This window comes from Platalea leucorodia (genome assembly GCF_965183815.1).
Source record: "Platalea leucorodia genome assembly, chromosome: 4".
In the NCBI taxonomy this organism is placed as follows: domain Eukaryota; kingdom Metazoa; phylum Chordata; class Aves; order Pelecaniformes; family Threskiornithidae; genus Platalea; species Platalea leucorodia.
Window position 1 is genome coordinate 120,999,710 of NC_138826.1, and position 13,422 is coordinate 121,013,131.

The 13,422-nt window shown below is 40.2% G+C and overlaps 1 protein-coding gene across 7 annotated transcripts in view; it reads left to right on the forward strand.

Annotated features, from left to right (window-relative positions):
* Positions 1-244: 244 nt before the first annotated feature.
* The window catches only part of UPF2 (UPF2 regulator of nonsense mediated mRNA decay), a gene marked incomplete at its 3' end in the record, with an annotated part of 71,701 nt that continues 58,523 nt past the window's right edge, over positions 245-13,422 (forward strand). For 6 of the 7 annotated variants that reach the window (XR_014227960.1, XR_014227961.1, XM_082309953.1 and 3 more), the window contains exons 1-4: positions 386-509; positions 5,132-5,511; positions 6,580-7,359; positions 12,527-12,687. Coding sequence is in view for 5 of the 7 variants with exons in the window: in XM_082309953.1 (XP_082166079.1) it covers positions 5,150-5,511; positions 6,580-7,359; positions 12,527-12,687 (1,303 nt within the window). The other variant, XM_082309952.1, reaches the window with a different exon arrangement.

A 13,422-nucleotide genomic window follows, 5' to 3' on the forward strand; every position in this document is an offset into this window, starting at 1 on the left:
CAGTGACGTCACGCGGGGCGACAAGGCAAATCGTGCGCTGGGGCCACCAAGGAAGCGCCATTCCGGGCCCATTCCCCCTCCCCATCCCCGCTGTGAGGGACAGCGCCGCCGAGCCCCCCCGCCCCCCTTCGCTACTTCCGCCTCCGCAGCCTCCCGGTAACCCGAGCAGGGCCGCCCGCCGTCAGGACCCCGCCCGGGGCTGCCCTCCGCGCTGCCTGTCCCCCGCCCGTCGGGAAGCGCCGTTCACCGAAGCGGCCGGGGCCGCGGCGACGGCGCGGTTAGAGGACGCCGCCCTTCCTTTCGCGCCTGGGCGTCGCGGAGCGGGCGCCGCGGCTTCGGCCGGGGCGGCGCTGTCGGTCAGGCGGCGCGGAGGGCGCCCCGGTAGGGAGCGCGGCGGGCGTCGTGAGGGGAGAAGAGCGAGGGGGCCTCGCGCGCTGGGGAGGGGGCCGCGGCGGGCGGAGGAGCTGGCGCTCCCCGGGAGGCCGGGCCCATGTCCGCACCGGGCCGAGGTAGCGGGCCTGAGGCGGCGGGGGCACCGGCGGCACCGGCCGCTTGGGGAGGGCGGGGGCGCCGGACGGCCCGGAGGGTGGGGCGGCGCCGCGGTGTGTGGGGAAGAGGGCCCGGGGGGAGGCGGTGGGAGGGCGCAGGGGCCTGTCGGAGGCGGGGGCCGTGGGGCGGCGCGGGGAGAGGCGTCCCGGGGCAGAGGGGGGCCGTGGGGGTGAGGAGAGGGAAGGGCTGGGGTGAGGGCTGCCTGCAGGGCACGGGGAGGCGGTGGCAGGCAGCGGGGCAGGTCGCTGTTCTCCTCAGGCTTGCGGTGCGAGCGGGGAAGGCAGAGCCCGAGGAGGTGGCTGGGCTGTTGGAGACCCTGCCTGCGCGGAGTGACGGGTGCAGGGAGCCCTGGAGGAAGCCAGGAGGGTTGTTAGCTCGGAAGTCTTTTGCTCCACATACATTTAGTGACTTGTCCGTAGGCCTCTTTTCCTAGTGGAAAGCGTGTTCCTGCAGACCTGACAGCAAAACACTTTCTCCGAGGCCTATGGAATCGAAAGTAAAACTGCCCGGCTGGTTAGGCAGGCCTGCCTTCCCTGCCAGTGTGTAGGGGGGGCTTCTTTCTCTGCACTAGAATTTCCTGTCTCGCTCTGTGTTTCATCTTTCAAAACTTGTGGCTAGGTTTATCTTCTTCCGATTGACCACAGTATTTTTCTTACGTTCCTTCCTTTACTTTAAGAGGAACCTTAATTGCATTTCAGTTCTTAAAACTTTTAATTTTCTAGTGGTGTGATTTCTAACGATGAAGGAGTTTGTTGCTCTTTGAGATTTTTCAGCGGGTCAGAAGTGGGACATCTTGCCTACATTCTTTATCTCCCTTATCTCCTGTAATAGAGTAGCTGCGTAAAGGATTGTTTGTGTGATCAACTTAGTTTCCAGTAGCAGTAAAAAAAGAATGTGAAAAATCTCAATATTCTTAGTTAATAAAGCTCTATTTCTTCCCCCCCATACTTGTGTTTGCAAGGATTGAGGTTCTGGTTCATAGTACTGCAATCTGTGACAATTGGCTATTTTTATTGATTTGAGAGCATTCAAGCATATCAGACCGAGGTGTTGATGTTTATCCTTTTTTTATGAATGGTGGCTAGATTAATGATGCTGAATAACTTTTATGAATCTTTGGTTTCCTTGAGAGTAAGTACATGGATGCTTTCTCTTAAACGTTGCCCATGCATTTCAAGACCTTAAGTTTCTGAGCCTAGAATATTGTGAGCCCGATCCCATCAGTTTTTTAAATTCTGAGATTGGTACGAAAAAAAATGAAGTAGAAATTCAAGTACAATAAAAATTTCTTAGCTGAGTTAAGGTAGGTCAAATAGTGGAAAAAATAAGAGAAATAGTTTTCTCTGGAAAAATGGCATCTGTAAGTGATAAAACTAAGAAGACAGAGTGTTAAAACATCTAAATGTCACTGCAGAAATGGACTGTGAAGAGTCCAAAAGCACATGGAATGCTTGTCTTGTATCTGTCTTCTCCGTCCTTTCCGATTTTCAGGTGTGAAAGCCAGTTCTTCGTATCTATTGGCTTCTGAAGTTCATGTCATTATCCTGTGTTTTCATCAGTACTTTTCATCAGTACATTCACAGAAATGTTAGGTATTAAATAGAAGTTCTCTTAATGATTAAGTTTCTCTTAATTCTCTTAATTCCCTTACCATTCCCTTAATCTGGACCAAACTGTATCTCTTCAATCTTACTTCCTATGGAAATGAGACCCAGGCAAGTCTGCTGCCTGCTTCCATTTTTCTCTGTTTCCCACAACTTTTGAACCTTTCTGCCAGTTTCAATCAAATTAGGCAGATGTTTTGAAGGTATAAACTTTCTGCAGATCTTGTGATAACTGGCAGCTGAGGAAAAGTAACAAGGTCTAGATTAGCATTCTTGCTGAGGGAAGGGCTGTGTCATGCGCTCAGTGGACAGTTCTGTTTTGTCTGTGCTGGTGGCTGACACTCGTGTGCTGACCCGTGAATCGCTCTGTGTATATCTTGGAGGCAGCAACCGCACTGCCTGCCTCCTGCCATCAGTGGTGGGTAGACATAAATGAGCTGGCAGTACGATCGGAAGGGTTTGCGAGATAAGGAGCTATATATGTAGTAGGTAGTCGGGAGTATCGTAACATAAGTATTCTGTGATACAGGACAGAAATCTATTATAAACTAGATTGTTGGCAGATTTTTGGTCACCAGGGTTCATGGGGGAGGGGGGGAGCAGATAATACTGCCTTGTGGTTGAAATCACAATGTACCCAATTATGCTCTATCCCTTTTCTTTTTATCCCATCTTCTCTGTTTTGTTTTTATACAAGCAAATGTCAGATACATCTTTAAAACAGAATTCTGAGTTCCTAAAATTAGTAAGACTTGAGTACTGTAATGATTTTGGTAAGTGACCATGTTGTTAAAAGTTACAGGTGTAGCTGGATATTTTATTGTTTTGTATTTTTTTTTTCCCCCAATTGTATTTGAATTACTCTAATAACAACAGGTGGGGGACAAAGATAAAAGCTGGAGTATTGGAATTGTGGTATGTCTTTCCAGCATTTCTTTAATCGAACAACTCTTCCTCCCCCCCCAATGTTTTCTTTTTAAACTTAGCTCCCAATACATTATCTTTCAGAATCTAACACTTTTTTAATGAATGTGTTACTCTATTTTTTTGTTTAGTAGACTTCTTGGTGAGAGACGTTTTAATACAATTATTGGAGAGTCTCATGCAATGTTCTAATGGACCTCATCTTACTAGTAAGATATTACAGTGATGTTTACATGCTAAAAGCTTCCCTTTCAAACCCCTTTTGTTGAAAATGTGGGAGAGTTTAGCTGTCTCAAACTGATGCAATTTCCAATGTGGATTTGCAGTGAGTAAAGATTAATATACTTATTGTTGAATTTGAAACAAATCATGTAAAGGATTTGCATCTCCCAGGTGGATCTGTGACGAACCCACTTAACTGGCCTACAGAGATGGAAAAATTAGCTCAGACCTTTAATACGAAGGGGTTTAGGGGGCTGCTTAGTTCTTTGGGTTTTGTTGAACCCCCCGTGTTCCCCCCCCTTGATTAAGTACTGATTTAATAATAGTACTGTTTTAAGATTATGTAGATCAGTGTTTTTGAAATCCAAGTAGTTCTGAGATGTTGAGCTGTGAAACCTTTTAGTTGTAGACATGCATTAGGGAGCCAAATTTGCTAGTACTTGTTTAAGCAATGCTGATTTGATTGGTCTCACTTCCATAAATCAGTGTCAGAAAAATTTCTTCATTGGTGCTGTTGCAAATTACTGTCAAAGAGGACGAGTCCTGAAGACAGGGATAGGATCACCAGGATAGTGACAGATCCCAGACAGGGATAGGATCCTCACCAGGGATAGGATGAGAAGAAATGGACACAAAGTGGGGCATAACAAATTCCAGGATGATATTAGGAAAAGATTTTTAACAGTGGTGTTATTCAGGTACTGGAACAGGGACTCAGAGAGGGCCATTGCATCTCCGTCCTTGGAGATACTCAAAACTTAGCTAGCCAAGTCCCTGGTCTGATTTGACCTGCTTTAAGCAAGGGAGTGAACTAGGTGACCTCCAGAGTTTCCTGGCCATCTAAATTATTCTGTGATTCTGTCCTTTTTTGTTAGATATTTGTTGTCTTTTGGATCCTTAGCCAAATGAAACAAAAGCTTAGAGGGGTGCAAACCCCAAAGATGCTAAAGCTCCTACAAGTCCCCGGAAAAATATTGGTTGATTAGAAAAAGATACAGATTGGAGCCTTTGATAACTCTTGATAATTGTAGCCTTTCCGCTATCATTTCCATTTGTTCTGCTGGCAGGGAGGTTTGTGTGTACATCTTAGTCAGCACAGCACGCTTTTCCAGCTGGTCCTTGTGCTATATGGGAAGAGTGCTTGAGATGACTGGGGAAATCTTGGGAGGAATGAGGAAAGAGGGGAACGAGATGATGCCTTTTAACAATGAGGACAGTCAGACATTGGAGCAGGTTGGCCAGAGAGGTTGTGCAGTCTCCTTCCTTGGCAGTTTCCAAGACTGGAGCCTAGGGCGATCTTGTCTGACCTCGTAGTCGACCCTGCTTTGAGCAGGAGGTTGAGCCCCTTGAGGTCTTGTCTAACCTGAATTGTCCTATGATCCTAAGTAGAGGCAGTGGAAGGGAGAGTATTCTTAGATGTGTAGAAAGGTCAGTGAGGTGCAGGTGTTTACTGATGAATCAAATACTTTTATTCATTTTTAAGTTGGGAGTACCTTACTTTCATCAGTCTTGGATTTTTTTTTTTTTGCAGATGGATTTCTGTTTATGTTCCAAGATCTTGTATTCCTCAAGTTGCAGAAACTTAAATGCTTTTACTTCACAATTCATGCTGAAGACAATCACTATAACAAAATGATTAGTTTTTAACCTGTTGTTAGGGCCATTCCTTAGTTCAAGAAAACTTACCTTAAACCTGTATTTTATTCTGATGAGTCAGGCATTTGTGAGTTATCTTTCTTTGTTAAGAACTAAGTGATCATGGGTGGGCTGTCAAAGTGACTTTAATATATTAACAACAAATTAAAAGTACTTATTTTCCTGTGATTCTGCAGACTTGCCTGGGTAACACAATGCCAGCAGAGCGCAAAAAGCCAGCAAATATGGAAGAAAAAGAATCTCCGTTAAATAATAAAGAAAAAGAATTTAGTGAAAGGCGACCGGTGAGCACCAGGGAGAAGCCAAAAGAAGATGTCAAGGTTGGCGTGAAGAGAGAGACTTTAAAGGTTCCTGAAGATAAAAAGAAAAAACTGGAAGAGGATAAAAGAAAAAAAGAAGACAAGGAGCGGAAGAAAAAAGAAGAGGATAAAGTAAAGGCAGAAGAAGAGCAAAAGAAGAAAGAAGAGGAAGAAAAAAAGAAACTTGAAGAAGAGGAGAAAAAGAAACAAGAGGAGGAAGAGAAAAAGAAACAGGAAGAAGCAGCTGCTCAACTGAAGTAAGTTGTCTTTTAATGGTTTACTTGTGCCAAGTGCTGTAGTCCTGCTATCAGGACTGTGGGCAGAATTATAAAAGATGAACTGTTTGAGTTACTTATTGTAAGTTGTACGTAGCGTTATAAATGTTATATGGCTAGCTGAGCATGCTTTGACTTGTGTGTAGTTTTGAGTTTTCACCTCTAACCTCTGTTACTTCAGTCACTAATATCGGGTTTTGATAGTGTTCTCCATGTGATGACCATGTAATGCACAAATATGATTCAATCAAGAAGCACAGTTTCTTTTAAGATGCAAAACTGTTAGTGTCATAAAATCGGGAATACAGGCTCTAACAGGTCCACAGACCATAACAGGAGCAAATCTACTGTGAGGGATGGCTGTAATTTCTTTTAATCGGTCATAGACAATTAATACCTAGATGGCAAACACTGAATATAACCTGGCAGTTTAATATGTGATATTACCAAGACAGTGTTTCTTAGTATGCTATCAAAAGGTACTACAGTGTTGAAGATAGCATCTTTAGACCAATAGAGCCAAGATTCCAGACATTCTTGTGTTTGAAATATGTCACTTTCTAAGACTGAGGCAATGTCATAGCCGAATTCTAGCTGGGACAGATGTATTTCACCTATTTAAAACTTTCTGTGTAATTTCAGTAGTCTGGGAATAAAAGATTTCCCTTAACTGTGTAATACTGTAACCTGTTGAAAGGTTGTTGTCCTCTTCTGTAAGAACTTCATCTCCGTCTGGAGTAAATGGAGTTTTATGTTTATATTTTCTAAGTCTGTTGGGATTAATATGTTCTGCATAGAAATATTAGAGAAATTTCATTTTGTAACAAGTAGTACTTGTCTTTTGCAGCAAAAAAAAATAAACAGAGTAGTTTAGGAAGCAGATGCTTTAGCTTTCTAGGATTTACTTGTTAAATATTTAAAAAGAGAGTATTAAGGGGAAATTGTGTTTAGAACTGCTGGAGGGTTTCCAACTATGACTTTTTTTCCTCTGAACTGTTAACCTGAAAGTAAGGTTCTGTAACAAAAATGACTAATTTTTATTTCTCTTAGAGAAAAAGAGGAAGCACATCAGCTCCATCAGGAGGCTTGGGAGCGCCACCAGGCAAGAAAAGAGCTTCGCAGCAAAAACCAGAATGCACCAGACAATCGCCCTGAGGAGAACTTCTTCAGCAGACTGGATTCCAGTCTGAAGAAGAACACAGCTTTTGTTAAGAAGCTAAAAACCATTACAGAGCAACAAAGGGACTCGTTGTCCCATGACTTTAATAGCCTGAATTTAAGCAAATACATTGCAGAAGCAGTAGCTTCTATTGTGGAAGCCAAACTGAAAATATCAGATGTGAACTGCGCTGTGCACTTGTGTTCCCTCTTTCACCAGCGCTATGCTGATTTTGCTCCTTCGTTACTTCAGGCTTGGAAAAAGCATTTTGAGGCAAGGAAAGAAGAGAAGACTCCCAACATCACCAAGTTAAGAACTGATTTGCGTTTCATTGCAGAATTGACAATAGTTGGGATTTTCACTGACAAGGAAGGTCTGTCTTTAATCTATGAGCAGCTTAAAAATATTATTAACGCTGATCGAGAATCCCACACTCATGTTTCTGTGGTTATCAGCTTTTGTCGGCACTGTGGAGATGACATTGCTGGTTTGGTACCAAGGAAAGTAAAAACTGTTGCAGAGAAGTTTAGCTTGGGCTTTCCTCCTAGTGAGATAATTAGCCCAGAGAAACAACAGCCCTTCCAGAATTTGTTGAAGGAATACTTTACGTCTTTGACCAAACACCTGAAAAGGGACCACAGGGAGCTACAAAATATTGAAAGACAAAACAGGTGACACTTGAATGTTGCTTTTTGTTTATGGAGAAAAACATAGTTTATTTCTGAAATGGTTAGATTTGTTGCAGTATTTGTAAACAATGTCAGTGGTGTGTAGAAGATAAGTGTATTCTGCAATATATCTGAAAAAAGTTTGAAATTCGCTCCGCATACTTAAAAAGCAAAAACCAGACGGACTCTTTGAATATCTTTAAGAAAAATGGAGGTTGACCTTAGGCTTTAATTCTCTATACCTCTGTAAGTTTGGTGATGTTCTCTTAGCAGCTTGAGAGTAATGCTTCTTACCCAGCTGGTACTGTCCTTTTCCAGTTGGCACAATCTAATTTCTCCCTTTCCACCCACACGTATCTAACAAAGCATATGCCACAATGGCTTTGGCTTGTTTACTTTTTTTAGTGTGCTAGTATGGAGGAAAAATTAGGTTAGAATAACAATGTATCCCTTGCACTTTGATGTGGGCAAATTTTATATATTAAAATGTTGGAGGGTATAGACAATTTGATTCATATCCTCTTAAATCTGTATGAAATACTAATATCAAAGAGTACGAATATACACACCTTTAAGATCTGAATAATTTAATTTCTACCATGACCACATTGTTTAATAATTGTTTGCTTTTCTTTAAAGCATCCTGAATTGTCATTATTGGAGTCAGCCTGAACCCAACTGCTGGTCTTAAAACATGGTCATTCTTAAATCCTTTTGGAAGCATTGCAAGCAGATAGAAATGAGCATGTTACTGTGCGTAGGCACAGGTTTCAACTAAAAGGCTGAACATCAGTCCAGAGCCAAATGTATGCTAGGAATACATTAAAATTTGGTGTTCCCAAACCAACGCTTTAAACTTGGATCCATTGTGCTGATGGGTATTGTGCCGCAGTCCTATCTGGTCTCAGTCAGCTAAGTGGTGGTGTATTTCACAGGACCATAAACTGACTTTTGAGCTACCATTATTTCTACAAGTACCTTTTTACTTTAAAGTGTGTTATTGACTTAGCTGTTATTTTTTAAAGTTAATGAATATAAACTTTTAGACTTTCACAATTATAATTGGTTCTGGGGACATCAGTTCTGGCTGGGATTTAAAGGAGTGAGTGTTGAAAAGTCAGTATGATAGGAAATAAAGTGGAAAAAAAATTCCAAGAGATATGAAGAATGTTAAGAAACCATGAAGAAGAAAGAACATAAGCGATGTGGGAGAGGGAAATATACTTTAATGTCTACTTGCACAACTGAATAAAAATGACAGGATAGAGCCCTGAGGAGCCTGGTCTGATCTCATCCTTGAGCTTGCTTTGAGTAGATCAGACTAGAGACCTCTGTATGCACCTTATCGCCTGAATTATCCCTGTGAACTTGGGTGCAAGTTGTTTTGGGGAAGGAATGTGAAAAAGTATAGTTTATCACTGGATGAAGGTAATTCTATTTTATCTGCCTGAACTTTTAGATGTTTATTTTAGCTGCTTAATAAAAGTTGGGGAATAGGTTTTGTTAAAGATACAAGGCATCAAAAAACTTTCCTGCCTAGTTTTATTTGCTTACAACGTGTCTGTAACAAGAGAGATGCTTGGCATTTGCTTGCTGTGGATGTGCAAGGCATGAGGTCAAAGATGGAAACTTGCCTGGTAAGAAGTCTGTGAATACTATAGAAATCTTCCTAGACTGTGGATTTCTGAAAAATGAGTGTGGTGATGTGTTGTTGGGTTCTGTTGTTGTTGTTTTTGTTTTGGTTTTGTTTTTTTTGTTTTTTTTTTTTTTTTTTTTTAAAAGGAATAATCCCATTGGAAAAAATGGTCCTCTGTGTATTTGAAACCTGATCCGCTTTGCTGATAGCAACAGCTTTTATTCCCACTGTTAGTCCAGAACTGGTGAAGTGAACAGGGAGCGAACTGTTCCTTCCTGTGCATCAACAGTTTCATATGTTTAGGTCATGATATTTTGTCAGGTAAATACCTCTTGAATTTACCTGTGTCAGGGGAATGACTGTGAAATAACTCAAGCTGTACAGATCGGTTGAGTTAATTGAAAATGAATATGCTAACCTTGCCAGTGCTTTAGTATTATGTTACCTGCTGAATCATTTAGGTAAAATTAAAGCATTATTAGGCACAAGGGTTTCTGCAAGTGGATAATTAGGAAAGCTACCTTGAGTTACGCTTTGACAGTAGAACCTGATGGTGGCTTGGTTACACAGCTAAGGACACAGCAAAATCTGTGCAGGCTGTGTCACTGGAAGGAAACAACTTGATTCCCAAATTCTAGTCTGAGTTTTCAAAAATGAGTGTTAGATATGGAAGAGACTTCTTTTGTCTAAATTAAGGATGTTTTTAAGATCTGCTGAACCTGTGTTGTGGCACTTCATGAAATTCTGAAGAGACATAAAGTAAGATAAGTACTGTATGTTTTATATTTAATTGTATTCAAAAATGAATTGTGCTTTTTAAAGTTTGCTTAGTATGCTTTATTTAGCTTGCTTGAATTTGTTAACACTTGTCTTTTGGGAACTGAAACTGAGAACTGAAGCTCTTGTACTGTTGTTACAGCATGTTGCTTTTTTGTTTTTTAATAATACCACGGAGCTTCAGTGCTCATGTTTATGAGGCTGCTGGTATTAAACTTAAAATATGTACATAATGGATAGCTGTCTCCATGGAAAGGCTATGAATTGGCACTTAACATTGATTCCTGAATCCAAACTGAACTACTGCACTTTAGAAATTGTCAGTGGTTATTTAATTTGTTAATTTTTCTTGCTCTACTTTGCAGGAGCAGGTAAGACGTTATATAGGTGTGTTTTTGTAAGAGGGTCAAGAAATAGAACTTTTGCTAATGTTACTGCTTCTAGCCCTCTAGCGAGACATCTATGTCAAGTGTTGGTTCTGAGCAGACGGGGATTTTGTTGCTCACCCTGTAAATGTGCTGCATACAAAGATGACTTTGGTTTTACAATTAACCTGGAACTGGAAAAAAACCAAGACTTATATCCCTCAACTTACATTCCTTAAACTGTTTTAGAATTTTTATGCCGTAAAATGTTTGGGTCTTTTGGCAAGAATGTGGTTGTATACTTACTGCTTAATAAAAGCCTAATGATAATGTGATGATGCAACCTGCTTTAGGAATTACGGCATTCGCACCTTATTCCAAACTTTATCTTCTGATGCTTTCATCTCGGTGCAGGGTGCATTGTCAGTGCTTACAGCCAGTTAGTCCAATGTTACTAGTGTTATTCAGGCTACTGTAAAACAAATTGGAAACTTGCTAGGCAAGCTCATTCTGTCAGCTTCCCTTTGAAAGTCCACGTTTGCTCTGAGCCCGTTTGTATCTTGGCTGTAGCAGTCCCCCAAACAGCTCAGCTGGCCCGAAGTGTCCCTTCCTGGGAAAGAACTGACTGTGCCTCGTCCTTGCAAGAACTGTTCATGCAGAGTGGATCATGCCAAAGACGGGGGAAAATGCACTTCTCGGGAGCTCAAGTTGGGGACAGACTAGAACATTGCTAATGAGCAACCAGTTTATTCTTAGTTAATCCAAAAATCAAGGATTGACAGTCTTTCATCAGTCTTCTGTGGCAAGCTTTGTACTAACAGAGGTTACCTTGTTCTGTATATTTGGTACAAACTACTGAAAGTTCTTGGTATTTGTTGCTTAAAATCCAGGAATTTTTTTATTTCTAGCTTGTATAGGGACTCTTACAGGGGTTTCTGTTATTTATATTCCTTTTTGGTATTTGACTTTAGAAGTTGTATAACACCTTACCAGAATCAAGAAGTGTACTTTTGGGTTGTTTGTAACTAATAAATTGAACTAAATGGATGGTAACTTGCTGATAATTATCAAAATTGCTTTAGTCCAAGAGTTTTCAAGGGACTTGAGGAAAAAACTTTTTTTTTTTTTTTACAACTTTTATGTTAGAAATGACAAAATACAAGAAGAAAAGCTGTATGTTACTTCATAAAATTTTGTAATGTTAACATTGGCTTTTGGTGTTTTCTGAAATAATTGATAATTTTAGATTACTTCCTTTTCTTAAAATATGTAGTTACAGTAAATAAGAGCAACCAAATGCAATAGGGAGTAAAAGGGAGCCTTTTGAAAATGAGGCAAAGATTTGTCTTTCTGAAATGAAAGATACATCTGTAACTTGCAATCCTAGTATTTACTGGATGATTTTACAAAGTGATGTCAATTTAAAATGCCTTGGCTTTCAGCAAGCATACAAGGCTTTAAGTGGTCTTTGTTTTATCATGTTTCTGTAGAGAAGATCTGGTCTTGTCAAACAGATTATGTGACGTTTTATATGACTTTGAAAGTAGATAATGCAGGCTGGCAAAATGAAAAAGTATGTAGTGAGTAACACTTCTGAACTATATTGTCTACTGCTTAAAAACAAGTGAGACCATTTTTAAGTTGGTATATGGTGTTGAGCAATAGCTGGTGAATTGTTAGGCCTTAATTGTAGTTAGATTGGTAAGAAAAGTGAGTTGTACTGTCCTGCATCAATCCTGCAACTGCTTCCCTGTGCACTTGTAAGCAGTGATTACATTCCTTTAAACACAAGTTGCTTTTGACAAGATTTTGGTTTTAAAAGTGAGAATTTAAAATAAATATGGATAGTTTCATAGAAGAAAACAAAGAGCAAGTGAAAAATAAATGTAACTGCTCTTGATTTGGACTGATAGCCTTGAAATAACTTGGGTTGTTGGAAAATTAGTGGACTGGTTTTAACGTGCAACTTTTTTTGAGCCTCCTGGTGATGATTGCCCATTTGAACAACATGGAAATGTATTGTTACAGATGCAAAGCAACTTTTATCCAGCTTTCATGTTAGCTGAATGTTTTACTATAGATTCTTTTCACTGTGCAGGACTGTTACAGGATAATCATGGCAAAAAATAAGTTGGCCTTTCTCTTTGGACATTGAAGTTAGAGCTTCTGTGACTGTATTATGATCAATGATACTGAAGTCAGTAATTCAGTACGGTTGCTTAGAAAAAAGAGCGTTGCTCAAATTTTTGCTATTGTAGTCTAAACTAGGATACTCACTGTTCCCTCGGAGAGAAGGTTGGCTTTGCTCAGTAGAGAAATCAGTAGTGGTTCAGCATAGCTCAAATGTATTTTAAGAAAAAAGGTTGTCTTACTGTAACTTTGATTTTTGTAGGCGCATTCTTCACTCCAAGGGAGAGCTGAGTGAAGATCGACACAAGCAATATGAAGAATTTGCAATGTCCTATCAGAAGCTGTTGGCAAATTCCCAGTCTCTAGCTGATCTTTTGGATGAAAATATGCCTGACCTTCCCCAAGAGAAACCAACACCTGAGGGTAGGCCATCTTCTAAAGCAAGTAAACAGGATGCTGGACTTGGCTTGGATGTGGTGGGAAAGCTAACCAAACCCTCTTACTGATGTGTTCTTTCCATTGATTTCTTTTTATTCAGGCTTTCCTCTTTAAGGATATCAACGAATGAATAATACATAGTTTTTTTATTAAAGTAATTAAACCTAACATATAACTGTAACTATTGTATATGCTGTGTAGTTACGGTAGCTTAAGTAATATCTCTTTAGATTTGCTTCAGGTAATACAGGAATAAATGGAAAATTAAAAACGTTTTTAATTTAATCCTTCCCATTTAATTGAATGCATTTTTTAAATATTTGAAGAACTGTATATGTTAGAGTTTTAAAATCTGATAATGTTAAAAAATGGGTTTGAAGTATATTTTTGGTCATGATGTTATGAGCAGAAACATATTGTTAAGCCAGATAAGTCGCTAGGTGGCTCTCTGACCTCCTGACAAGTACAGCATTTAACTGGCAGAGCTATTCAATGCCTTAATGAATCTCAAATTTTAGATTTAGAGATGTTGTTGAAATCATGGGTGTACCTTTTGTCTGAAGTGATCTTGAGCTTAAAAAAAGCTGTATTTCTTGAATGCCTCTAAATTTATAATTATTCTTTTTAAACTTCTGTTCTTAAAATACAGTGGGGTACAGTTCATCATGCTCAAAGCAATTACTTTTTAGGCTAATGCAGGTAAAGTCTGTTATAGCTTTC